The sequence below is a fragment of the Cupressus sempervirens genome, chromosome 3 (genome assembly GCF_028749045.1).
Source record: "Cupressus sempervirens isolate cs-2001-9-10 chromosome 3, ASM2874904v1, whole genome shotgun sequence".
In the NCBI taxonomy this organism is placed as follows: domain Eukaryota; kingdom Viridiplantae; phylum Streptophyta; class Pinopsida; order Cupressales; family Cupressaceae; genus Cupressus; species Cupressus sempervirens.
This window is the reverse complement of record NC_143120.1, coordinates 803,859,916-803,886,233: the sequence shown is the minus strand read 5'-3', so window position 1 is coordinate 803,886,233 and position 26,318 is coordinate 803,859,916. Positions and strand designations below refer to the sequence as shown.

At 35.4% G+C, this 26,318-nt stretch overlaps 1 protein-coding gene across 2 annotated transcripts in view; it reads right to left on the bottom strand.

Moving 5' to 3' along the window:
• The window catches only part of SAMTL (mitochondrial substrate carrier family protein), a 50,764-nt gene that overhangs the window by 11,043 nt on the left and 13,403 nt on the right, over positions 1-26,318 (bottom strand). For both annotated transcript variants that reach the window (XM_089821991.1, XM_089821992.1), the window contains exons 5-6: positions 18,251-18,366; positions 18,076-18,154 (exon numbers count right to left, since the gene is read on the bottom strand). In XM_089821991.1, coding sequence (XP_089678117.1) covers positions 18,076-18,154; positions 18,251-18,366 — 195 coding nt within the window. The remainder of the gene's footprint in view (positions 1-18,075; positions 18,155-18,250; positions 18,367-26,318) is intronic.

Below are 26,318 nucleotides of genomic sequence, written 5' to 3'. Positions count from 1 at the left end.
GGTAGCCACCAACTTTTGTATCTGAGGGTGAAGCACTCCACATGCTTCACAAGCATGTCCTCATCAAAGTCCATGCCATTCAAAATTATTTACCTTCTAGACTTTATGCTATAATCCTACACATTTTGGTCCCTTGCATATCTATAATACATCCAATATAATTTTTAATTGGTTTTGCATACAATGGGATAAATATTTTCCCAACTACTGACAACAGGTCTTTCCCTCTTTTCCAAATTCGAATTTACCCACCATAATAGAGCACATTCTTCCATTTTCAGGCATGCAAAAAGAGAATCCAAGTTATTCATCTACTATTCTGTCAAGCGTCTACAGATTATGAACAACTGACTTTCTCTTATTGTCTGAAAAACATACAAATCTCTCCTCTCATGTCAAAAACATAATCTCCACTTCAATTTGTGTTGTTAGTGATGTAAGAAAATTCTGCTGGATCCTAGAGGAATCATTTGGAAGCAAGAACTGGAAAGGTAATTATTTTCTTTTAGCTTTGACATAGTTGTGGATTTGATCAGCAGGGGTAAAAACAATCTGAAAGCAAGGGATCATTCTTTCTTTTCTGTTTTTTAACAAATATTTATCTGTGTCATTTTGTTCTTGTCTTTATCTTCTTCCTGAATTCAACCTACTGTTAATTTGTTAAACAGTTCAAGTTTTAATCTCTCCCTGTATTCTTGCGAATCAAACTGGGACTAATGACGGGCCCCAACAGAGTTTTGTAATATAATGTTCCTAACTACACAGGTTCAGATTTGTAGTGTAAGCCAATCACCAGGTTGGATGCAAAGGTGGTCCTACATGTTAAGGTTGTAGCTTCTGTCGGATTGATTTTATCATGAGATACCTTGTTGATGATAAATCATCTTTAAGATAAATATCTTCTATATGTAATATATATTATATATATAATATATAATATATTATATTATATACGATATACATCATATATTATTATATAATAATATAATAATATATTACATATATGGTTAATTAATTAATATTACATATATGCTTAAAGATGAGTTATACGTATAGTTATTTATTAACTAATGATGATTAACTGCAGAGACATGTCTCCTCTCATATTTAGGAGTCTTCAAATCTGCATTTGGAAGACATCAACCATATTGGCAATGTTACTATATTTGCAGACACGATCCTAGAAAAACAACATGGTATCAGAGCCAACTGCAACGTACGGAAGTAATTAAATGCATTCAAGTTTAGAGGCTTCAAATATCATTTGGAGAAAACTTCAAACCTTGAAGTCAGGATATGTATGGATGACAACATGTCATCCTGGTCTAGATCAGCACAACTCCAAGATCCATAGGAAAATAATTGAACTTCACTGCTCAAAGAGTACGAAAATAATATGGACAGAATTATGAGCCAGATCATGTTATGGTGATCTTCAACGATGACAACAATAGAAACCTCGGTTCCATTTTGATGTAGAGCTTCATCCAATAAAGATCTGCAAGGCCGTCAGGAATGCAATGAAGGAGGTTCTTACTTACAGGCTTACAGCACAGCAGACCTGGACAGATCAACAAGTTATCGAATTACAACTATAATGATCAATAAGACATCCTTCCAAAGAAAATAGAGAAGCACGACTTGGCCTTGGAAAATGCAAGGCAGCGAATAGGAATAAATGGAGAGAGATTAGAAATGAAAGACGGGGGAATATCAACCCCATACTAACTCTGCAGTTGCCATCCAAGAAGACAACGTGAACAGCCATTCTAAATACAGGACTGATATGGGATAGGGATTCATATGCATTGTCATCTAATATTCTTTTAGACCGCATGAGACAAAGATATATTGCCATTCAAATATTCAGGTAAATTAAATGAAATTTTCCCCACACATAAAGGACAATCAAGAAGTGTTTGTGAAGGTTTGTCATTGATGGCTATATGTATTTCACAATCACCAAACAGAGATAATAAACCAACATGAGGAAGGCATGTGGGCGGAAGACAAATCCCCAAGGACACAGTAATAACGATTGAGAATAAACAAAGCGGACTATAGGAATGAAAGATTTTGAGTGCCCACATAAGAGGTTAAGTAGAAACCCATATAAGGAAGGTTGGCCTTTGCTCATATTAACACGGTTGTAAAGGTCGAGTTTTGAGTCCAGCGCAACTCATAACAGCAAATGCAAAGGAGAGGTTGTATTTCATTTTAACATTACAAGCACAAGAAATGTTTGTAATTAAAATGATGGACTTGGTCTTTAAAATCCCAACTGATATATATACATTTAGAGAAAACATTCTCCAAAGCCCGCATAAGAGGTTAAGTAGAAACCCATATAAGGAAGGTTGGCCTTCGCTCATATTAACACGGTTGTGAAGGTCGAGTTTTGAGTCTGGTGCAACTCATAACAGCAAATGCAAAGGAGAGGTTGTATTTCATTTTAACATTACAAGTACAAGAAATGTCTGTAATTTAAATGATGGACTTGGTCTTTAAAATCCCAACTGATATATGCATTTAGAGAAAACATTCTCCAAAGAAAATAGCTGGCTCCATGGAAGGAAATCACACAGGAAATAAATAAGAAAGGAGTGATGTAGAGGTAAGTATTTATCTCTTTATTAGATTCTTTTGAGAATATGATAATTGAAGATTAGGGATCAAGGTACAACTAATTGTTAAATATATTTGGTATTGATAAAGAATAGATTTCTAAGTATGTAGGGGTTATTCATTATTTTTGAATAAAAATTTCATAATCATTGTTGTGTTTTACTGGTAATGAGCATTTTGAAAATATTCATGTATATGTTTAAACTTTAAAATGATATGGATAAGGATATTATAAATTGAAAGAACATTTTGTAACAAAGTTTATATATATAGATAAATTATGTTTATTAAAGAAATGGTTGATTTTTATTTTTGAGATCAATCTATAAGAATGTCAGTTGGACATTAAAGAATGGAAAAATTATATTGTTTCGAGGCAAGAATCAATATTATACTATTATGATGAATATCTGATTATTATTATCCTTGAGTATTATAGTTGTCTCTCTTATTTTTATTCCATTAGGTCCTATAAGAGCTATTTTGCCTTGATCTTTCTTCTGAGAATGTTCTTGTAGGAAAAAGAGGGAGATTAAGAATTATGGATGAGTTTAAGAAAATGGAAGGACATGTTTGCTTCTACTATTAAGCTAAATGAATGTTTGAAGCTTCTATGGATGAAAAGAGCAAGTTGTAACTTAGAAAGAAGTCATCAACTTTGATGTGATGCAAAAGTGTTCAAAGACATAAGAGTGGGAATTTTACAGAGTGGGAATTTTACATTGTGGGGGAAATAATAACCAATGTTTCATTCCCACTTGAACCATCTTTAGTAAAGAGATGTTCCATGACCCTCATGGGCAGATAAGTACTCGTCTAAGGATGTTCTTAGGGGAAAAGAAGGTTGGTACCTTACACATGCTATCAAATATTGTGTACACGAGAATTCATTAGTCATTTGATGATCAGGATAAAGTGAGGATCTTGAAGCAAACAATTTTGATAATTGAGATATGAAAGGTGACGATCTTTCATTGACATATAAACAGAAGGTAACCATTATAAGATGACGATCTTATAAATGGTAGTCCTGTTATCATGATTCTTTGGGCCGGATTTTGTCGGACACCATGATAACAAACAATCAAAAGATAACCATTATAAGATGACGATCTTATAAATGGTCGACCTGTTATCATGGTTCTTTGGGCTGGATTTTGCCGGACACCATGATAACAAACAGTTAGAAGGTAACCATTGTAAGGTGGCGATCTTACAAATGGTAGACCTGTTATCATGGTTCTTTGGACCGGAATTTATCGGACACCATGATAACGAACTTGTTATGGTTCTTTGGGCCAAATCTTGCCGGACACCATAGTTGCTACTATAGACCACACTTAAGATGGTGTTATTTTTTTTTACAGTAATGGAAATTACTTCAATTGTGTGTTATGAAAGGGGAGAAATTAAGTCTCATTGTAAATTGAATATCATACTGAGATGATATCTCTTCTTATTCTTGAGAACATAATGTGTTCTATAAATCCTCCCTAGCTAAGAGGGAGTGTTAAGGTTGTAGCTTTTGTCAAATTGATTTTATCATGAGATACCTTGTTGCTGGTAAATCATCTTTAAGATAAATATCTTATATATATATATATATATATATATATATATATATATATATATATATATATATATATATATATAATTAATTAATGTAATATGTAATATTATATATTATAAATTATATATTATTATATAATATATAAGGTTAATATATTATTACATATATGCTTAAAGATGAGTTATACATATAGTTATTTATTTACTAATGATGATCAACTATAGAGACGTGTCTCATTTTCATGAGACATGTCTCCTCCTCTCATATTTAGGAGTCTTCAAATCTGCATTTGGAAGACATCAATCACATTGGCAATGTTACTACATTTGCAGAAACGATCATAGAAAAACAACACTACATCACATTAGTATTTGATGAACTCAAAGAGAAAAAAATGGATGAATAATAACAATTATTAAATTGTATTTTCAATTTTATATTGATTCAGTTGTGTGATAAAGGCGAAGTTGGTCTGGGTTCAATATCAGTGCTGCTCTATCAAGATAAATGTCAAGGGATGCCTTTCTTGGTTATTTCTAGTGTATGTGCAGATAAAATGTTGATAGTTGGCTTTCTATATTTCATGAAATAGTAGTATGGCAAGAACAGCCTGCAGCAAAGAACATGTGCAGATTAATGTATACTCTAGGCCTTCTCAGATATCAATGATGTTAATAAATTCCAAAAGGGCCTACTGACATATTTCCTTCCCATTAATAAATCTAATCAAGAAATGTTTCTTCAAAGTTCAAATACAATAAGATTCTATGATACAGCTTCAATTATCCAACAAACGTTGTCTGTATGTCCTAATTAATCTAACTCAGCTCCTAATGTAAAAAGGCACTGCAAAATTTAACATCATCAATTTTGATACAAAAAGGTTGGCTGCCAATGAAATTAGTCAACTGAAAGAGAAAATATCATAGAATGTCCCAAAGGAATTTATAACAAAAAAATGCAACCTGCAAATATAAAAGCAATATTCTCTATATAGCAAGTTTTCAAGGAATAATATATTGCAATTGGATTATGTATTTTTGGAAAAGAACACAACTTGGCTCTAAAAAAATAGGTATTTCTTTACTCTTTAACTGTTGCAAAAAAACAAATGGAACACTTCAAAGCCATAAACTTATAACAAATATTCTTTTGGCTAATAGGTTAACACTTGCATCATGAACAGAGCATGATATCCCCAAGTCACAAGTTTTCTGTCATTTTACCCTTCCCAATGTGCTGGAACAAGAAAAATTAAAATAACATAAATATTATAGGTAGCCAAGAGATAATAAATATAAATAAAAAGCTTGAAAAAAAACAGAGTTAACAGCCTGCCATATCTGATATAAAACTATAATAAATATAAATAAAAAGCTTGAAAAAAAAGAAGAGCTGACAGCCAGTCATATCTGATATAATACTGAGAAATTGAACCAAATAAATAGCCAGCCTGCCATATCTGATCTACTATTAAAAAATAGGAGGGTTATTCCAACTCTGGAAATGCTCAGAACATAAGGAATCACAACAGGCATAGCAATAATAACTACTGACTAGTATCATTCCAATTGCAGCATAGCAGTTTCACAGAGTTTGCACCCTGCAAGGAGACAGTTTGCAGCACCAGACTACCCAATCCACTTAATTAGTCTGAAGCACCAACATCCAGTAGATTGTTTTCACTTTTCAGTTTTTCAATGTATTTCTGGTTAGTATTAGCCTCTGCTTTTACTCAGAGAAACCTTATCATAGCTATTATTGTCAGCTTTTACAGCTGTTAGTGTTATAGTTGTACTACATAGGAAAATAAGGTTTACCGTGTTCCTAAACTGGATTGTCTTATAAATTTTGGAATAACCTTCAGTTTATATTTATATCCTTTTCAGCTTTTATCTGATATTGGCTATATAATTCTAGTCGGATTGGCTGTATGCAAGAGCCTTGCTGGTGTAATAATAAGAATATATTGATGAGTTTTTTCCTTTTCTTAAATATTCATTCATTGTTATCGACAACAATAGGAAGGGATATGACAAACACATTTTGCAAACAATTTTCTAAACAAACACAAGATTAAGCAAAGAAAAACAATTATTTATGGTCCAATCCCAAAGGTGGCTAGTAAATATTGTAAAACAATGATATTATATTAATATGCTCATCAGTTTTGAAGTTCAAATAAGTATTAAGTTTATACTTAATAGGTAAGTGTAGAAAACAAAATGATGCAGGGGCATCCTTGGGCAAAACACAATTTCGCATCACCTAAAAGAAAAGAATTAAGAGCACAACATTGGCAGACTTTATAGAGGTGTGTAAGAATGAAGTTTGTGGCAGTCACTATTGTTGCAGAAACCAATTCTATAGCATCCGTATAGTGATCCAAGTCCCTCCAAAAAATCATTCAAAGTTGTTATAAAGTTGCTGTGACTAACGTTTAAGTCATTCACAATTGTTGCAAAAAGGCTTTCTGCAGCAATTACTCAATTGCTTTATTTAGTCATTACCAGCAGTTACAAAACTGCTATGAAAAATCATTAATGACAGTTTTTTGGTGGCCTCCACGCTGAACTGATCAAACAAACAATACAGTTGTAAAAATTCCTTCAGCCTAGATATATGTGACTCTTTTTCCAAAGAGAACTCCTTCATGCAAATATGCATTGGTGCGGTAATAACTCAGACTCCCTATTGAGGACAGTGAAGATGTAAAGAACCCAAGCAGAAGGGATACATTTTCAGACATATAAATTATCATAAATATGTCATGGAAGAGGTGAATGATGACACAGAAAACAAAATAATTAAATAAAAACAAAAAACACTTGACTATACATCATTGCTTGGATGTAGAGTTTTACAGTAGATATAAATTCAAAAGTAAATAAACACAAGTTACGAAAGACTGGCATGGAAGGCAAAGAATCGACATTCCCAACACTAAGTCCAAAATATCTTTTAAATGCTTTCTAAAATAATGTTTGCAGGTTATGCTAAATCTATGAAAGCATTAAGATAGGAATGGGATTTTAAATTCAAATAAGCGAGGGATATATATGCACTTGCAGTATGTGCATAAATAAGCACGCTTATTCTATTTGAAAATTAGATTCCTATAATTTTTCTTTTATACATTTTTTCATTTAGGCATAGTTGCTTTTATTTGGGTTGTAAATATTCTGCAAATTCTGCTACTAAATCAAACTGATATAAAACCTTTGAAGTGCTGGAGATGGTCTTGATCAATTACAGATGGAATATTAGTCCTTCTTGCTGAGATAATAGTTCTGCAATAATATATATATTCTGCTACTATTCGTATGAGGCAACATATGCTAAAGGAGCAGACTTGGATTATCTGTGTGTCCTTTATCCACAAACATAAGCTCCATAAATAAGGCACCCAAGGGACATGTCCCTCTCTAGGTCGGCCAGAATTGTTCTCTCCAAATCGGCAACTATTGAGGAATAGAGTTAGTTAATGACTAACTAATTTGTTCAAGATTAAACTTAAACAACATTAATCCAAGGAGATGCAGATCATGATTGAAGACTAAAAAATTATATTTATAGGCCTTCATTACAAAGGCATTATTTATGCATAATCAGATATGTATAATCTGTTCCATCAGACCAGTATGATTTCGAAGTTACAGAATTTACACTCCCTCTTAACTTGATAATCATAGTGAGAGATAACATATCTAGCATCATCAATTAATATGAATAAGCATAGATTGATATTCCATATCTATCTGAATCTTCTAAGCATGTGGTATCATTGAACACAGGATACTATGTCATATTACTATACCTGTGATATGACTTATCACTTATACTAGTGATAATGATATTGCAATACAGGATAAAATCTGGAGAATGATTAATTTTATTTTTTATCCAAGTTGTGACTCATAGGTACTGGCAGGCCTATATCACAATATGATCCTGAGTTAAGATCTACCAGTTCATAGGATAAAATCCGGAGAATAATTAAATTCTTCCTTTATCCAAGTTGTGACTTATAGGCATAGAAATGCCTATATCACAATATGATCTTCAACTCATCCAGATTTGACAGTAGTTCTCTATTGTTCAGCACATTATCTAAGAGATCATCATCTCTCATTATGTCTTTTATACAAGTGTTCATTATCTCAGAGATCGTCACCTCTTAAATAATGAATACAAATGGTGGAGCCCATAACAGTCAATAGCCTCACAATAAAAAATTATTTTATTAATAATTTAAAGAATACAAATGTATTATAATTCACCCATACCAAGTCTTTTCTTGAAGTGATCTATCTTCACTCGTGAGAGAGGTTTGGTAAGAATATCTGTTGTCTAATCTGCAGTGCAAATGTATTCTAATTTTACAGTAATCCTATCTACCATATCTCTTACATAATGGTAAGGAATTTCAATATGCTTGGACCTGTCATGAAAAACTAGATTCACAAAAAGCTTGATGAAACTCTTATTATCACAGTGAATAATCGTAGAATTCATGACTTGACCAAATAATCCCACAAATAACTTTCTAAGCCAAACTACTTCTCGAGAGGCCATTGTTGTTGCAATGTATTCAGCTTCTGTGGAACTTTGTGCAACTAATGACTGCTTTCTGCCTATGCTCCACGGGGACGCGTCCCCTGCCTCTGTACCCTAGTACCCGTACCGGGTACGAAACGGGGACGCGGGTACGGATTTTGGCCGTACCCTGCGACGTCCCTTTTTTGAAAAATTCAGAAACGTCCCCGAAACGGCCAATTTTTTTGGGCAGGAAACTTGGGGACGGCCAGCAGTATCGGGGACAGTTTTACCGTCCCCTATCCGTCCCCGAAATTGCTGGCCGTCCCCTTTTTTCCAGTCAATCTGGTAAAGGCAAACCATCCCCAAAAAAACATTTTTTCCTAATTTTTGTTGTTCGTGTGGCCCCTAGTCATCTTAAAGACATAATAACAATATGCAACCCATATTTGGTCCATTAAAACACTAACTCTTCTACTCATTTTTCGATTTAACATACTTGCTAAGAGGAAGGAAAAAAACATAAGAGCAGTAGCAGCAATGAGCAAAGATTGTGTTTAGTGAGGCAAGACTGCGTTCGGTATTTACTATTTACTAACTATTTTAGTTGGACTTCTCTTTATTTCATTCTGATTTCAGCATGATACTTGAAGCCTTTAGGCATTTTAATTTTTGCTATATATGTATGTGATATTGTTATAATGGAAGCACTTAGTATTTGCCATTTGATAATATTCCATGTATTTATCTTCTAAAATGTCTATGGTGAATGGTTTATCAATGTTATGATATACATATTTGAATTTTGTCTCTATATTAAAAAAAATCCCCTATGTTTTTAATTGCCGTCCCCTGATGTCCCGTCCCCTAAATTTTGGCTTCGACCCGTACCCGTACCGGAAACACGTCCCCGTCCCCTAAAACGTCCCCGTCCCGGAAACTCCGTGGAACATAGCTTTCTGCATATCCAAGATATCATAACTGAGCCTAAATTGAAACATCTTGAAGTGTTTTTTCTATCATTGACACTTCCACCCCAATCTAAGTTTGTGAATCCATGTAAGTCCAAGTCAACTTTCTCATATTTGAGCCCAAGGTTAAGAGTGCCTTGTAAGTATCTCATAATGTATTTGACAGCAACTAGGTGAATTTCCTTTGGCTCACACATAAACTGACTTAAGGCATTAACAACATAGCAAATATCAGGTCTTGTATTTACCAAGTACATAAGAGGCCCAATCATTTGTTTGTAAAGAGTAGAATCTATGAAGGGTGATTTTGTTGCTGCTTCCTTAAGTTTGTATAGATTAGTCTCCATCCTTTGGCTCACACATAAACTGACTTAAGGCATTAAGAGCATAGCAAATATCAGGTCTTGTATTTACCAAGTACATAAGGGACCCAATCATTTGTTTGTAAAGAGTAGAATCTATGAAGGGTGATTTTGTTGCTACTTCCTTAAGTTTGTATAGATTAGTCTCCATAGGAGAAGACATAGGTCTACAGTTCCCAATTCCAAATCTCTTCAAGATGTTTAGTGTATACTTTCCTTGATTAAGTATAATGCTATCAAAGTTTTGCCATACTTCCACTCCTGGGAAGTAATGAAGGAGTCCTAAATCTTTCATTTCAAGTTCTCTAATTAGATCTTTCTTGCATTGATCTATAAGATGATCATCACCTGTTATTAGTCAATCATCAACATATAGTATCAAAATTACCATATCATCTTCATCCTTTTTGTAATAGAGATTTGGATCAGCTTCATTCTTTGAGAATCCTAAACTGGTGAGATACTTATCAATTCTTTCATACCATGCCCTTGAAGCCTATTTAAGTCCATAGAGAGCTTTTTTGAGCCTGTAAACAAAAACTTTAGGGTTATGAGTTTCAAATCATTCAAGTTGCTCCAAATATACCTCTTCTGTAATTTTTCAATTCAAAAATATTGTTTTTACATCCATCTAATGAACTTTCCATCCCTTTGATGCTCCAATAGCTAGGACTGCTCTTACAGAGGTGTCTCTAGCAACAGGAGCAAAAGTTTCTTCATAATCAATTCCCTCTTTCAGAGAGAATCCCCTAGCTACGAATTTGGCTTTATATTTTTCAATGCTACCATCAACAGCATGCTTGATTTTAAATATCTACTTAAAAGAAACAACAAATTTTCCTTCAGGTCTAGGAACAATTTCCCAAACATCATTCTTAATAATGGATTCTTCCCTCGTAGCATCCTTCCAAGCTATATGTTTAATAGCATCTAAAACATTGGTTGGTTCTGATTTAGATAAATCATTGCATAACTAAAAAATCTTTTGGGTCTTTTGCTTTCGTTGAAGGTTCTAGATGGTGCAGCGAAGTCTTGTGCTTCCTCTACTATCTTAATGGCCCAAAGTGGTCTTTTCTTTGGATTTTAAGTTTCCTCAAGATTAAGATTTTGAATTTCACCTTCAATTTCTTCAATGTTCTCCCTCTGAAACTCAGATTCAATATTTTCTTCAGAACTCGGTAAGGGAGAGGGATCTCCAGAACTTAGGGCTCTTTTGAATGCTAAATTTTCTTCAAATATCACATCCCTACTAAGTTCAATGTTTTTCTAACCAGGTATGAAAATCCTATATGCTTTAAATGTTTGACCATACCTTACAAAAATACATATCCTCTCGGAGGGTTCTAACTTAGTTCTCATTTCTTTTGGAACATTTATATATACTCAACACCCAAAAATCCTAAGATGACTTATATTAGATTTAACCTTAGTAAAGACTTCTTCAAGAGTTTTATCTCTAAGGTAGGAGTGAGGACTTCTATTTTGAATATAGACAGCAGTACAAGAGGCTTTTGCCCAAAGATAATATTCTAAATTTTGATCAAATATCATAGCTCTTGCTGCTTCTATAATTGTTCTATTCTTCCTTTCTGCTACCCCGTTTTGTTGTGGGTTATAAGGAACAATATGCTCCCTCTTAATTCCTGCTTCTTTACAAAACTCTTTAAACAAATCTGAAGTATATTCCCCTCCATTATCAATCCTAAGAGTTTTAATTTTGTGTCCTAATAAGTCTTCAATTAAGGTTTTGAATTCTTTAAATCTCTTAAGGATTTCTTCTGATTCTTTACATTTTAAGAAGTAACTCCAAATTTTCCAAGAAAAGTCATCTATAAAAAGTATATAGGACTAGAACCCTCCAAGAGAAGGAACACACATAGGTCCACATAAATCTGAGTGGATTAATTCCCAAACATTGTTATTTTTTCTATTGCTATCATGAAATGGATTTTTGGTGTTCTTAACCAGAGCACATCATTTGCCTATGCTTGAATGATCTTTATTCAACTTAGGTAAACCAGTTACCATCTTCTCCATAGTTGATAAGGTTTTGAAATTGAGATGTCCTAACCTTCTGTGCCATATTTCATTTATATCAACAGCTTCATGAATTAAGGCTTGAATAGGTTGACAAGGTTCTGTATTTAATTCATACAAGTATCCCTTTCTTTGAACAATCAAATTAGATTTCTTAAATGAAGAGTTCTTAGACCAGGTCATTACTTTACCGTCCATGAATGCAACATTATGTCCATCATCTTCAAGTGCTGTAATAGAGATTAGATTCCTTTTTCTTCCTGGCACATAGAGTACTCCTTTGAGATGTAGAGAACTACCCGAGTTCAGTTTCAAGGTGCATTAGATTCTTTTTTATTCCTCGTACATAGAGTTTTTTTTTTATTCCTAGTACATAGGGTACTCCTTTGCGATGTAGAGAACTACCCGACTTCAGTTTCAAGGTGCAATTCCCAATTCCTTTGACTGAACGAGCGGAATTATCACCCGTGGTAACTTCACTATCAACTTCTTCAGATATAGAGTCCAGTGCTTCTTTGTATCCTGTAATGTGTCGAGATAATCCACTATCAATTACCCATGCTTTGATTGATACTTCATTTGATAGTGCAAAATACAAAACACGATTCTCAGGATCACAGTTATCTTCTTTCCTAGTAACATTTGTATAGTTTACTTGTTGCTTTGTACTCTCAGGGCAATTAGATCTATAGTGTCCAGATTTTTCACATTTGAAGCATTTTATTTTGGATAGATCTTTCTTAGGTTTGTCATTTCTTTGATTACCCTTCTTCTTCTTGAAGTGCTTCTTCTTACCTTTATAGGAATTTGTATTGAGAACATGAAGTTCTTCATCTTTAATTTTCAATCTTCCCCCTTTCTTAAGTTTCGTAGAGTCTTCTTACAGATAATCTCCTTTAAGTCTATTAAAGTCTGGAAGATTGTCTCTAACACTTACTCCTTGAGAGAACGTTTCCCATGAATTTGGTAACCCATCCATAGCCATAAGTGTCAGTTCCTTGTCTTCAATTATGGTCCCTATACTTGCAAGTTCGTCTCTTAGACTAGCCACCCTTAGGAAGTAAGAGTTCATAGATTCTCCCTTCTTTATCTATATATGATTTAGTTGTCTTTTAAGTGCAAGGGTTCTAGTCACATTGTTAACCTCATATGCATCTAATGATGCATTCATCGTATGAAATGTTGTTTGATGTTTCATTAGCATAGGTACTATTTCATTTTTCACTCCATCTAATATGATCTGCATGGCTTTCCTGTTTCCTTTACTCCAACTAGTTTTATTAGGTTCAACATCAAGTTGCTTAGATACTAAATCAACAAACTATTTCACATCATTGTCTTCAAGAATCATCATAATTCTGAATTTCCAAGCAACAAAGTGTTCTTTCCCATCAAACCTGTCCTCGGGTCTGATTGTGCTTGCCATTGAAGATAGAAGAATGTTGCTAGATATATAAAGTCTGATTGTCAATTTGCAGAGCCTAGGTTCAACTATTGGAGCTCTGATACCATGTAAATATTCTGCAAATTCTGCTACTAAATCAAACTGATATAAAACCTTTTAAGTGCTTGAGATGGTCTCGATCAATTACAGATGGAATATTAGTCCTTCTTGCTGAGATAATAGTTCTGCAATAATATATATATTCTGCTACTATTTGTATGAGGCCATGTATGCTAAAGAAGCAGACTTAGATTATTTGTGTGTCCTTTATCCACAAACATAACCTCCATAAATAAGGCACCCAAGGGGCATGTCTCTAGAAGAGACATGTCCCTCTCTAGGTCCGCCAGAATTGTTCTCTCCAAATCGACGCCTATTGAGGAATAGAGTTAGTTAGTGACTAACTAATTTGTTCAAGATTAAACTTAAACAACATTACTCCAAGGGAGATGCTGATCATGATTGAAGACTAAACAAAGGCATTAGTTATGCATAATCAGATCTGTACAATCTGTTCCATCAAACCAGTATGATTTTGAAGTTACAGAATTAACATGGGTGACATGTGCCTGGTCCTTCTCTTCCTTTTCCTTAGCCCTTCTTGTTGTTCTTAACCTTTTCTTTTTGGGTCTTTGTTTTTCTTAGATTCCCTTGTATTATCATAAATTTATTCTCTCTTTGTTTTTCATTATGTCTTTTTCTGCTTTCTTTCAGTGCTTAGGTCTAAGTTTTTGTTTAGTTTCAATCCCTTTAATTATTTATCTCTTCCACCTATTAGTCTTTCTCCTTTCTTCGTCCACTTATGTATATATATTTAATCTGCTTAATTTCTATTTCATCTTCATCTCCCATCTTCAGACCCTACAACATGATGATTTAGCTCTGAGTCTGTTACCTCAGTTGGAGTTAATCATGTGGCAGCTTTTTCTGGCCTGTAGCGCTATTTGAGGCAATGATTAATTAGTATGCCTAGGTTCACAATGGATGCACCTACTCTCTTTCTTTGGACTCAACCGGAAGAATCCAGAACTCTCCTCCTTTCTTTGTCAGCATCTTTTTACTGTGTTCCCTCTGTCCCTTCCCCATTCACACTGCACAGTTATGGACACGAACATCGTGCTTTACCATACCAAAAAACCAGACCCATGGCATTCATGGGGGATATCAAGCCAGAATGATGGAACAGGATCTTAAACAACATTGATGACCTGGCTAGGCAAGCGGTTGACGGATGCTTAGTGCAAAAAAAAAAATTATAAGAAAACTTGGAGAACTAACAGCGACCTTCATTGTGTGTCTTTACCAGGCTAAATCGAACAACTGGGATATTATGACATTATGTCAAGCAATCTTTGCAAAGAATTGGCTCAAGGGATTTAGCAGCGCAGTATTTAGCATCAATTGTAGAGAAGAAATCCCTTAACCCAAGGAATACATGGATCTGATAGGCAGTTTTGAATTTGCTAAAGCCTCTAGACAACCCATCCTCAATATCAGAGGTAACTTTGAGAGAATTTGACCAGAAATGGTTAGAAACATCAATTTCTTACTCTGTTGGTTTAATATTATCAAGAAGTATGATTCTCTTTGGCTAGAGGAATACATTCATATCTACGGTTATCATATCCCCTCTACCGTGGACCTTACTGATTAGACAATATGGGGTTCATCCTGCAGAAACTTTGCAAAACCAACAGATTGAAGAAATTGGTGACGGCCAAGGGAAACCAAGGCAAGGCAAATACAAAGGTAAGGTTGGATTCTGAGGATTCCAATGATGAAATCATCATCATTCGTCACATATGAAGATCATACTTGGGAGTTACAGTTGAATATTTGTTAAATATTTAGCAACTATTTTCTGTAACTAGGGTCATACAGATATCAGTTTAATTACTTGGCCTGTTAATAAATTTACTTATTCGTATATATATTAACTGTGACATATGTGTTAGATAAAGTACATCAGGATAACAGTTAATCAGTACTTTGGACTGTTATGGTATGTAAGTATTTCAATATTCTGGGCTGTTAAAAAAATACTTTATCAGTATAATCTTTTGATAGTAAATATCAGTTTACAAGTACTTTGGGACCAATCATTTATTATCAGCAACATGTCATTCTGATTCTAATATATATATTTAAGGGTTTGATGTTTGTATATTATTGTCATCTATTGCAATCAGGATCCTTAGTTGACCCCCTTGATCTTAGTTGACCCCCTTGATCCCACTCTTGGATACAGAAATTTTAAATTAAGCTTATTTTTGCATTCCCCTGCATTGAGTTATATATCTTTCTTATTGTTTCAAACACACGGTATGTCCATCTTAATGGCACAAGAATCTTTAATTGTTAATAATGCATTATCAAATTTCCTTTCATTGACCTAGAAGCAGGATGATAAAACTGTATATCAATCTCTCAACATTGAATAATCAAGCCAATGCTGAGATGGACTGTAAGAAACACAGAAACCCATTGTCATTAAGGCATCTAGCTTAAAAAGCCAGTATAATGTATTTATAATGTAAATGCTCTCCCTTCAGCAACTCAAGTCAGAACAAGAAGTATATAAAGATATGATTTAAATTTTAAATTATACCAATAAGGTCTAAACAAGGATATATTAGCACCTAATTTGTAGAAAATTGATTTTAATTCATTCCATTAAATTCTGATAACAATTTGTTAATAAGATAAATGAATATTACACATTTTGATTGTCACTATCCACATTCTCATTTGGAAAGCACTGCAGTAAATTGAATTTGTGGAACCTCTGCTTGCTATTATTTCAAGTAATTTTGGTATTTCTGAGGCATTAGTAGTATACATATCATTTTTGTCTCCCCTGTGAGTGTCTTTCTATCTTCCCTGCACGCCGTTTTTCCTCGCTATTCAAGTTCAATGGTTTAATTTAGCAACCTTAGCTTAGCTTTTGAAATGTTCCAAATTCGTTACATTCCCATACTAATGGCTCGGCAATCTATCACTATTACAGTATACATTATGTTCTTTTAATATGAACTACTAACCAAGACGGAGGATGGATAGAAGTACACATTAATCACCCAATGGTGACTTGTGAGCAACTGTGTGAGAATGAAGCGGGAAATTAAGTAATACAGAAGCCCAAAATCATAAAGGCACCAAACTTAATCAATGTATACATAGCTTCAAACGTTTCTTTCTGCAGGAACATTAATCAGCCAGATAAAAGCACGAGGTCATTTAGGTATAATTAAATTTATAACCATAAAGCTAAAACAGGGACAAGCAATCACCTACTAAGGTGAAGTGGTGAATTAAAATCATTTCATTAAATCTAATATATATAATACAGATCATACTAACAAAGATCATAGCCAAATAAAGAATGCAGGTATAAAACTCAGTCATACCAAAGGGAAGTAACGAAGTGAGGAGACTCAAAGAAAGCATAAAATATAAATATCTCATAAAAAAAGTTTTAAGAGGAAGTATACCTTCTTCTCAAAGACCCCAAACAAGGGGCAATTGTATCTTTCCAAATAAATAATATCAATTGATTGTAAGGGAAGGTATGCCTTCCTAAAAGACCCCTTTATAAACAAGGGACATTTTTACTTTCTTCTAGACAGGACGCCCAGGCAAGACCGGGGGTTTTCTTCCCCGTTCTTTTTCCCCTGGTCCCTGCACTTTAAACGGGGAAAAACATATGTAATTTATTTTTTTTAATTAATAAAATCATGGCAAAAGCCTTTTATCAATAAAAATATATATATTTGCACATTTGTTTACTATAGGAGAGGAGCAATTTGTCTGTGGCTGCCTGGAAAATACTCAGCTGCTTGTAGCAAGTTCTGTAGCTGGTATAGTGTGACCTGTAGTTGTTTGTAAGGGTTTTGCAGCTGTTTGTAGAGGTCTGTAGAATTATGTTAAAAACTGGCTGTAGTGATTGTTTTCCCACAATTAACACTTCAGCTTGTAGTGTTCTATTAAAAAGTAATCATTTCAGCTATGTTGTAGTTAAAAAGAAATCTGAATTTAATGAATGTACTAGGTGTTGATTGGGGTGCCAGTGCGTAGAAGAAACATGGAACATGGTTGCAAGGGCAGACAGCTATTAATTTGACCCCATATCCTTGTTTTTAACAGAAACTGAGTTTAAATTGCACCATACAACTTGATCACATATGCATGCTTTTAGCAATAATGATCATACCCAAAATAAAAATCACCAGTCAAGCTCAAGTAGCAAGTGTCAAAAAATGAAGTTATATTTCTCAATGATAGAAGATAAAGATGATGAAACAGACAGTGGTAACTACAAGTTTATAGTTGGATACACGAGGACATACCTTAAATTAAAACATTAGCAAATGAACCACGAACAAATTTCAAACAAAAAGATAAATCCAGCAAATATCTGAATTTCAGAAAGTATAGGAGCAACATACGTCGGAAAAATTAACTGGATACACTGAAGGAAGCAAATGAGAAAACTCAAACAAACGAAAAAATACAGCAAACAATTACCAATACCTGAATTTCAGATAGTGTCGGAGCAACATTTGTCAGCAAAAATTTGCTTGTCTCAAAAATCCCAGTGCGCAGTCCATGGCTATCATACACAATATAAAAATATAAATAGTTGTCTAAAAACACATTTTGTTTCTGAAAGAAACAAACAACATCATGTTCAAACTGTAAAACATACCTTGTAAATTGTCCCCAAATTGCTGGAATTGAGCCTCTGTACAATGCCCTTGTGCCAATCTGAGGAAGCTTTGATGCAACCTCAAGAAATGAAAGCGTAGATGCTTGTACACGTGTCTGAAGAACATTAAACTAATACTCAGGATCAATTTCCTCAAACAGTGAAAAATATGAAAACACAAGTTCAAAATGGCAGCATTCTTGTGATAGCCTGAAAAATTTACACTTTCACATTAGAAATAGAATGCTTAAATGTACAAGGAAATCAAAAAGAGGCTCTTCACAAAAAAGGTTCCAGCTACCATGCATTATGTAGTAATCATCCTAGCCAAAATTTCATAAAAGAAAATTAGGTAAGATGCAAGTACAAATATAATATTCCACCATATAGGTAAAGACAGAACATTACAAATGAATAAAATCATAGCAAATAGCAGCTTTTACATGTCGAATCTAAAACAAGGAATGTACTGATGCATAACTGTAATATTTCATTTCTTTAGATCTTAACAAACATGTGGATAAAACAAGAGCTTTCTAACAAAGTACAACCAAGATGCCCAAAAAAGTGTAGTACGTAATAAAGTAATATTGTATTTAGAACTTGTTAAGCTTGTGTGGTTTGGGTAGTTAGGAAGTGAGGGAATGAGTCGGTTGGTTTTCCCAAGCAACCGACCCTTTTATAAGAACTTTGGGATATTGATGATGTACTCAAGTTTTTGGTAATCAATAAAAAGAAATAGCATTTCCTCACCTTTTGGTATTCTGGTATTCAAGCTTTAATGTAGATAAGAAATTATAGATGACAATGATCAAAATTGGACCATGTCATACCCCACCCGAGATCAGGTCTTCATAAAACAGATAATTGTTTGAATAATGAAAAGGGAGCCAACTCAAAATAAAAGTAATTTAAATTGCTGTCATCATTTTGGAAGGGGTGAGGGAGGCATCCAGATAGGAAGAAATTATAAACAACATCCAACAGGTAGTAATTTCTTTAAGGGTGCTGACTGAGGTTTGTTAACACATTTTAAAATGTGACTCTTGCCAAGGGAAAGAGGTGTTATGAAGAGGCGTGGGTATCCAAATGGGAGATATATAGGGAAAAACAATTAATAGAAGAAAGGCATTGAATGATAATTAAAAAAAAGCAGCAACAGACTTCAATCAAAACTAAAATAATAATTGCAGCAATACTTATCATATCCTTATCCTTTTCCTCTGCTTCCTACTACGATTTGTTCTCCTCAAGGCCGTACGGAAGTGAGGCCGTACGGTTCACTTTTCTCTCTTACATACGGTTATTTTTCTTGCCTCCTCCAACACGCAGACCATATGGACCACCGTATGCTTCTTACCTTCTTCTTTTTGAGCCATATGGACCACCGTACACTACTGCCTTCTTCTTTCTGAGCCGGATGGATGATGTTGTTTCTTTGCTTTTTGTCGTCGTACAATGTTCTAATTTCCAAAAAGCTTTCAGCCATACGGACATGGGCCATACAATGTTCCTTCTCTTCTCCATGTGGGTCAAAGCTCTCTCTAGATTTTAGTACAATCTTTCCTGAACATGCAAATTGCCATACAGTCTTTGTGATTTCCTTAAGGTCGTACGGTGCATTAACTTGTGTTCTCCTTGAGTTCGTATGGTCCAATTCACTAGCTGGTTATTACCCGTACGGTGATACTTATTCCCCTCTTGAGCCGTACGGTGTGTCATGTACAATATCTTTTCCTGTCTGGTCGTACAATGGATCACCTGTGATTTCCTATTGTCTTTTGCCTAGTCGTATGGCATCCTTCCTAGGTCGTACAGCATTTTGTTTTTCTTTATTGCCTTCCTTTCTTGCTTACGCTCCTGATAGGCTGTACAGCCTTATTTTATGGCAAACGCACTCCCTTCTACTCTCCTCCACACATGCCCGTACGGCCAGAATTCCTTTTGACGCTTGTCCATACAGTATACTTGCTTTGCTCTCCTAAAAGGCCGTATTATTTTTAAATGCAGCTTTTTTTAATACTAGATTCCAGTTATTTCCCACCAATATGTTCTTTGGTTCGGTATCATCTCCCAAATTCATGGTTTGTACTGTGGCCTCTTCATATTTTATTGGCTTTTCCTTATTGAATATATGTGCAAGTGTTTCATCCAATTGTGTGTTCCCTTGTTTTATTTCCCTAAATTCTTTTGAAAATCCATCTCCGTTGCGTTCTTCCTCTATTGTTAGCATGTTGCAGCTTTGGAAGAGTTCATAATCCTCCATCTGTCAGTAAAATAGACCGTTCACCGAATCTAGATCGTTGTCCTTCAATCCACCTTCCAACCGTAGGACTCCTTCCTCATCCGGTTCCATTTGCTTCTTACATTTGTCCTCTCCTTCTGAATCGGACAATGCAGCTTCTTCTCCCATCATTTGTGTGTGTAAATCAATAATGAATCTCCGTCCTCTGCTCTCCATTGATAGTGTATTCTTCTTCCAGTCATGTATAACCTTTTCTTGTACGAGCCATCCTCATCCAAGAATGGTGTCATATCCCCTTCTTTTTAGCGGCATGACTACAAAGTCGAGCAAGAACGGCTATGTTCTAATCATTACTGGTTGTGCCATCAAGATCCCTACAGGCTTAATGCCATGTTGGTCTACAGTTAGCAATTGGAACGTGAGTGGCCACAACGTCGGTTGTCCCAACTTCTTCCAAGTATCCTCTGATAGGACATTTACCCCCGAACCTCCGTCCACAATTATGTCTGAGAGGATCGTTCCCAATATACCCAATTCTACGACCGTCAGATGCCTTCTTGATGTGAGGGCTAGAAGCATTGGGTCTGTTACACTTGTTCCGCTTCCCTTCTCCTTCCTAGGTTCTTCTGATAGTTTAGCAGCCAAAGCCATGTTTGTGAGTGTCATTTGTAGTTGGGCTATTGTGAGGATCAGATCATTTAATTTTACTATCACTTCAATTTGTAATATTTACCTTATGATGTTTTGTTCTGCATAGTTCCTCATTGAGGTACCCACAGTGTCCCCCCTTCTCCGTTTGTGACTTTTTTGTCTGCATCCCCTACTCAATTTATGCTCGTGCATCTTCCAGTCTCTTCTTATCTTCTAGTCTCTTCTTTTCTTCTGTAGGGTCTGGGTACAGCTCTACCTATTTACATGTAATTGCCAGAACTTCCTCTTCGTTCGTTCCCGATTCGATGCTAATCAAATTCACTCCTGATTTCGATTTCGGGCACTTGGCATCTTCATGGTCTCCAGGACCACACCATCTGCATAACAACTACGATGTGTTCGTCATTGTACAATTTCATGCAATGTGGCTCCACAAGTTGCATGCCCAACATTGAACCATAAGTCAATTGTTCGCATCATACTGAATCCGACTGTGGCCCCCATTATTATTGTTATTATTGTTGGTGGTGTTGTTGTTTTGTCCCCTTCTATTGTTTTTCTACCCGCCCGAGGTGGCACCATCATTGTTTGTGTGTTCGTTCCCTCCTGACGTGGATGCTTCCTGTGTCAGGAGCACTTGTTGATCCCCTCTTGTTTTCATATTGAACGAGCATTCCTTTGTGGAATGTCCCGCAATTTGGCAGATATCATAGAACTGATTCTTCAGACAGGATCCCTTAGTGTGACCTTTTGTCTTGCATTCTGTGCACCATAGCTTGTTTTCTTTGGTCTGGCTATTTCCTTTCTGCATATTCTTAAACTCTTTCATCATCCTAATCATATCCTTCTGGAGGGCTTGGACCTTCTTACTGCCCTTTTCATTACTACTATTATCCTTAGAAGAGGATTCATCTGAGTCGGATGATTTGCTTTTCTTCTTTTTTGTTTTCTATTCACTCTCTAAGTCCATCGCTTGATTGTATGCTTCAGTGTACGAAAATGGCGGTACAATCTTCATTTTCCTTTTTAACTTCGAGCGTAGTCCTTCTATGAACCTTCTCTTTTTCAGCCCGTTTGCTGGCTTACTTTCCATTTTATTTACTATTTCTTTTAGCTTTCTAGCATATACACAGACTGTTTCATTTCTTCCTTGTTTTGTGGTGTAGATTTCTGCTACTATCTCGTTGTCGTCTCATAGCAGTTGAAACTCTGTAATAAATTCCTTCTTTATGTTTTCCCATGTGGTTAGCTTTGTCGGATCAGTGTTAGAAATCCAATCGATTGCTACACCTCATAAGGTGGCTAGAAATTGTCTTGCCCATTTGTCCTAGTCATTTTCTTTATTCGCTATCCAAATCGTTTCACAAGTTTTGTAGTGTCTAGTTGGGTCAGTCGTGCCATCCCCGTCGAATTTTGGTAACTTTTACTTTGGACCGGCCATCAGTACCCTTTCTTTTGTTGTGCATTGTTGTTAGTACCCGTGTTGTTCTGTACTTCCGTACTGCTCTAAACACCTACATTACAAACACCTACGTTCTCGAGTGGTGTAAAGGCTTCCTCAAGGACTTGGTTGTTTCAACCAAACTGTATTTGCTCGTTAGGTGTATCAAGGACGAAGAGTTTATTCCACGCCCATGTTCCTTCGACACTCCGAGCCATGTTGGTCCTTTCCCTTCCGTCGAAATTCCCCCTTAGCGTAGACCAGTTTGCCAATGCTTCCTTTGTTCCTTTGATCACCCTTCACCTTTCTCGGGCTTCTTCTATCAACCTCTCTCTTGATCGACTTGGTGACTACACTTCGTTCGTCAGTTCTCCCGTGGTACCATGGCCACCTCCTGTGACACCACTATCGTACCCTTCAACGAGTTGTTGGAGTCTGTGCCTCCAGTTGCTTTGTTGTGTGCGGTTTAATATTTCCCATGCCACACTTATGCTGTCATCCTCTGGATTCTTATTTCTATCTTTATTCGATGTGTTCGGAATTCATAGCACTCGGTCCTTATAGGCAATGACGCCAAATGTTTACTATACAAAGTAATCGGTTTATTAATGCATACAGACAATAGACAAGAACATGTAACACAAAAGTATTTCTTTTATTATTCGCATATATACAGAAGATACTACAATATTCGATATGACTCATTACAATGATTACAAATGTTTGCTTTTTGTTCAAGTACATATATCTCTTTGAAGGGGTGACACAACCATCATGCAACCTTTCGGTTCTAATCTACCCGTCGGCTATACAATGTTTACCGACAACATTTTAGAGATAAAGCTAATAGAAACGAAGAATTATAGATCTATGCATAGCAACATGTGTTCATGGAATAGAGGTACTTGTAATCCACATGCTCTTTTTAAGACAAATATGCAATGGAGGATTCATATGATAGTCCCTTTAGAATTTTAAAAAAATGGATTGCTAATAGGAAGGACGACCAGTCTTTCAAATTCAAGAAAGCCAAAGAAAGACTACCTTCCATGCTCTTATCAAGTACGCCACTACAAGATGGAATGGAAGCCCAACCTTCCAAGTTTGATTTCAACCCAAAAAGAGACATATCCTTCAAAGACGATGCCATTAGGGCGAGCCAGAAAGTCTTTGCCCAAAAGTCCCCTCAAAATCAAAGATACAAATACTTCCACACATTTCTCTTACACCCCACCCAAAAAACCCTTGAACCAAACCCAAATATATACTGACAAGTAGACTAATTTTTTTAAAGCATCAATTACATTAAACTTACATCTTAACTTTAATTCAACGTAACCCTAACAAAGTTAACATTTCAATCACACACTTGAGAAAATCAAATTAGAATATCTAAGGGTCCAATGGCAACTCATGGAAAATAACCAAGTTAATGAGAAGTCATGAAGTTGTACCATAATTAGCCATAGATAAAACATTGCTTAGAGGAAAAGTAAACTAGGAAACACCAAATATGCAAGCTAAGACATTCTAGAAACGATAAAAAGGCTCACAAGAAAATCTAGCAAGGACGCCAAATGAAGCACAAGCACTGATTAGCAGAAATGTCAATCCCTAACACATAGGCACCGAGTGAATTCCCTAGCAAGATTGAGAAATCTCAATCCAAACAGAAGGAGACTCCAATTAGAAGTGGCACTGAAATGCTTAAATGTCAATGTAGAGAAGATTTCAAATGTTGATTGGAAGCACAGACACCGATCCATAGAAATTTTTTATGGCCCAGATCGCCTCAATTGAGTGAGTCGGAGGCACCATGGGCAAGCGGAGACACCAATATAGCTTCTTGGGCCCCAAATCAAGGTTTTCAAAGCATAATTTAAGGCCAAATACCTATCGATAAGGATTATTTTATTAATTCTAACATAAATCAAACAATTATTGTCATTACAAACACAAGGATTACTACTATAAGGCAACTTACAATTATATCATTTATACTTGCTAGGCATTGCCACAACCATACAAGGAGTTTATATGCATCCAAACAAAGAATTACATTATAGTTTACAACAATATATGAGCATGAAACAATGCAACTATATTTCGAACCAGATCCAAGACAAATGATTAGATAGATACAACATCATTTGATCACCAAGCCTTAAAAAATGAATACATACATTCCACAACATCGCCATAATCTAACCACTACTCCACGTTCACAAATGCTATCCAAATAAACATTACAATCCAATGTCCAACATAAGGATACAATGCATGGAAACAATTATAAAGATACAAAGTCATGAGTCACAAATTTGGGATGGATGCAAGTACCACCTAGACTGCTCTATACGTGTACATTTGTCCCCAACGGTGGTTAGTCATGCCACCCAACCATGAGAAACCTTTAAGCCCTCGCCCACTATGCTTACACAGATAACCATGTGGCCCATACACACTACCAAGTCAAACACAAAGGGTATATACACACACATAACATACAACATCACACAATCCACAAGAAGCATGATCAAACTAGACTCCAAACATCTCATACACACATTCAGATACACCACAAGAAAGTGTGAGACATAACCACCATACAAGTAACAAGGGCTCACCTACAGATTTCCATCGACTCACTAATTAATCAAGCAAGTACATAGTCCAAATATGAGTTTTTCATTGCATCGCCTCAACAAGGAACAGAATGACCCATTGCCTCACACACCATGACTCGTGTGAAGCCAAGCATCCTATAGTCAAGGTGGGGAATGGATGACCCATTGCCTCACCATATCGTTACCCATACCTTGGCGTAACGATAACTCTATGCCTTCTCCAATACACATATGGCTAATGTGAGCCCACAAGCACACTAAAGGAATCTCAATCATTCTTATCTTGACTAAGTGTTTTTCCCCACTAATTTATTTATGACTTCAATTGATTGAAGACTCCAAAATGGGTTACCTCGATGACTCCTTAGTGCCTCAATCCCCCCATTGGGGGCCAATCCCAAAATTAGCTACACATCTACTCCACATACACACACATGGCAATTGAATGATGTTACACATCCACACGCGCATGACAAATTGTCGGCAAGTCCCTTGGCACAATTATATCTATCTTACCATGTAGGAGTAACAACAATGTTTTTTTTCATACATCCTCATGATCCAACTCACAATTTCAAGCATTTGCATGCATAAACGTGACCTCATCAAAGGGTGAGAAACAAAATAAAACATCCACGAGCTTGTCATCGCCCTCACATAAGCACAATAATCCAATTTTGAAGTAAATGAATCATTCAAGGTTCACAAAGTCATAAAGCTCGGATTTGAGGCATGACAAAGCCAAATTTCATCAAACATCGAACTCTCAAATATCAAGAAAATACGAAAAAACTCACTTATTCTCATATCATATTAAATTCAAACATTTATATCATCCAAAAACCTAAATATGAAAGCTTTAACCACAAATTAAAGAGAAAAACCCCTCTTATTCCAATCAATGCAAACAAGATAGCAAGCAAACCCCAAATATTTTCCATAAATATCTTAATTACTTCCACAGAAACCACAAATCAAGCTTTTAGAACAATTTCAAGCATTGTAAAACAAATTTTAACCAAGACATGAAGAGAACAAGAGACAATACCTTTCAAAGACCAAGAAAACCCTCAAAGGCTTGGAAAATGAAGCATACTCCAAAAA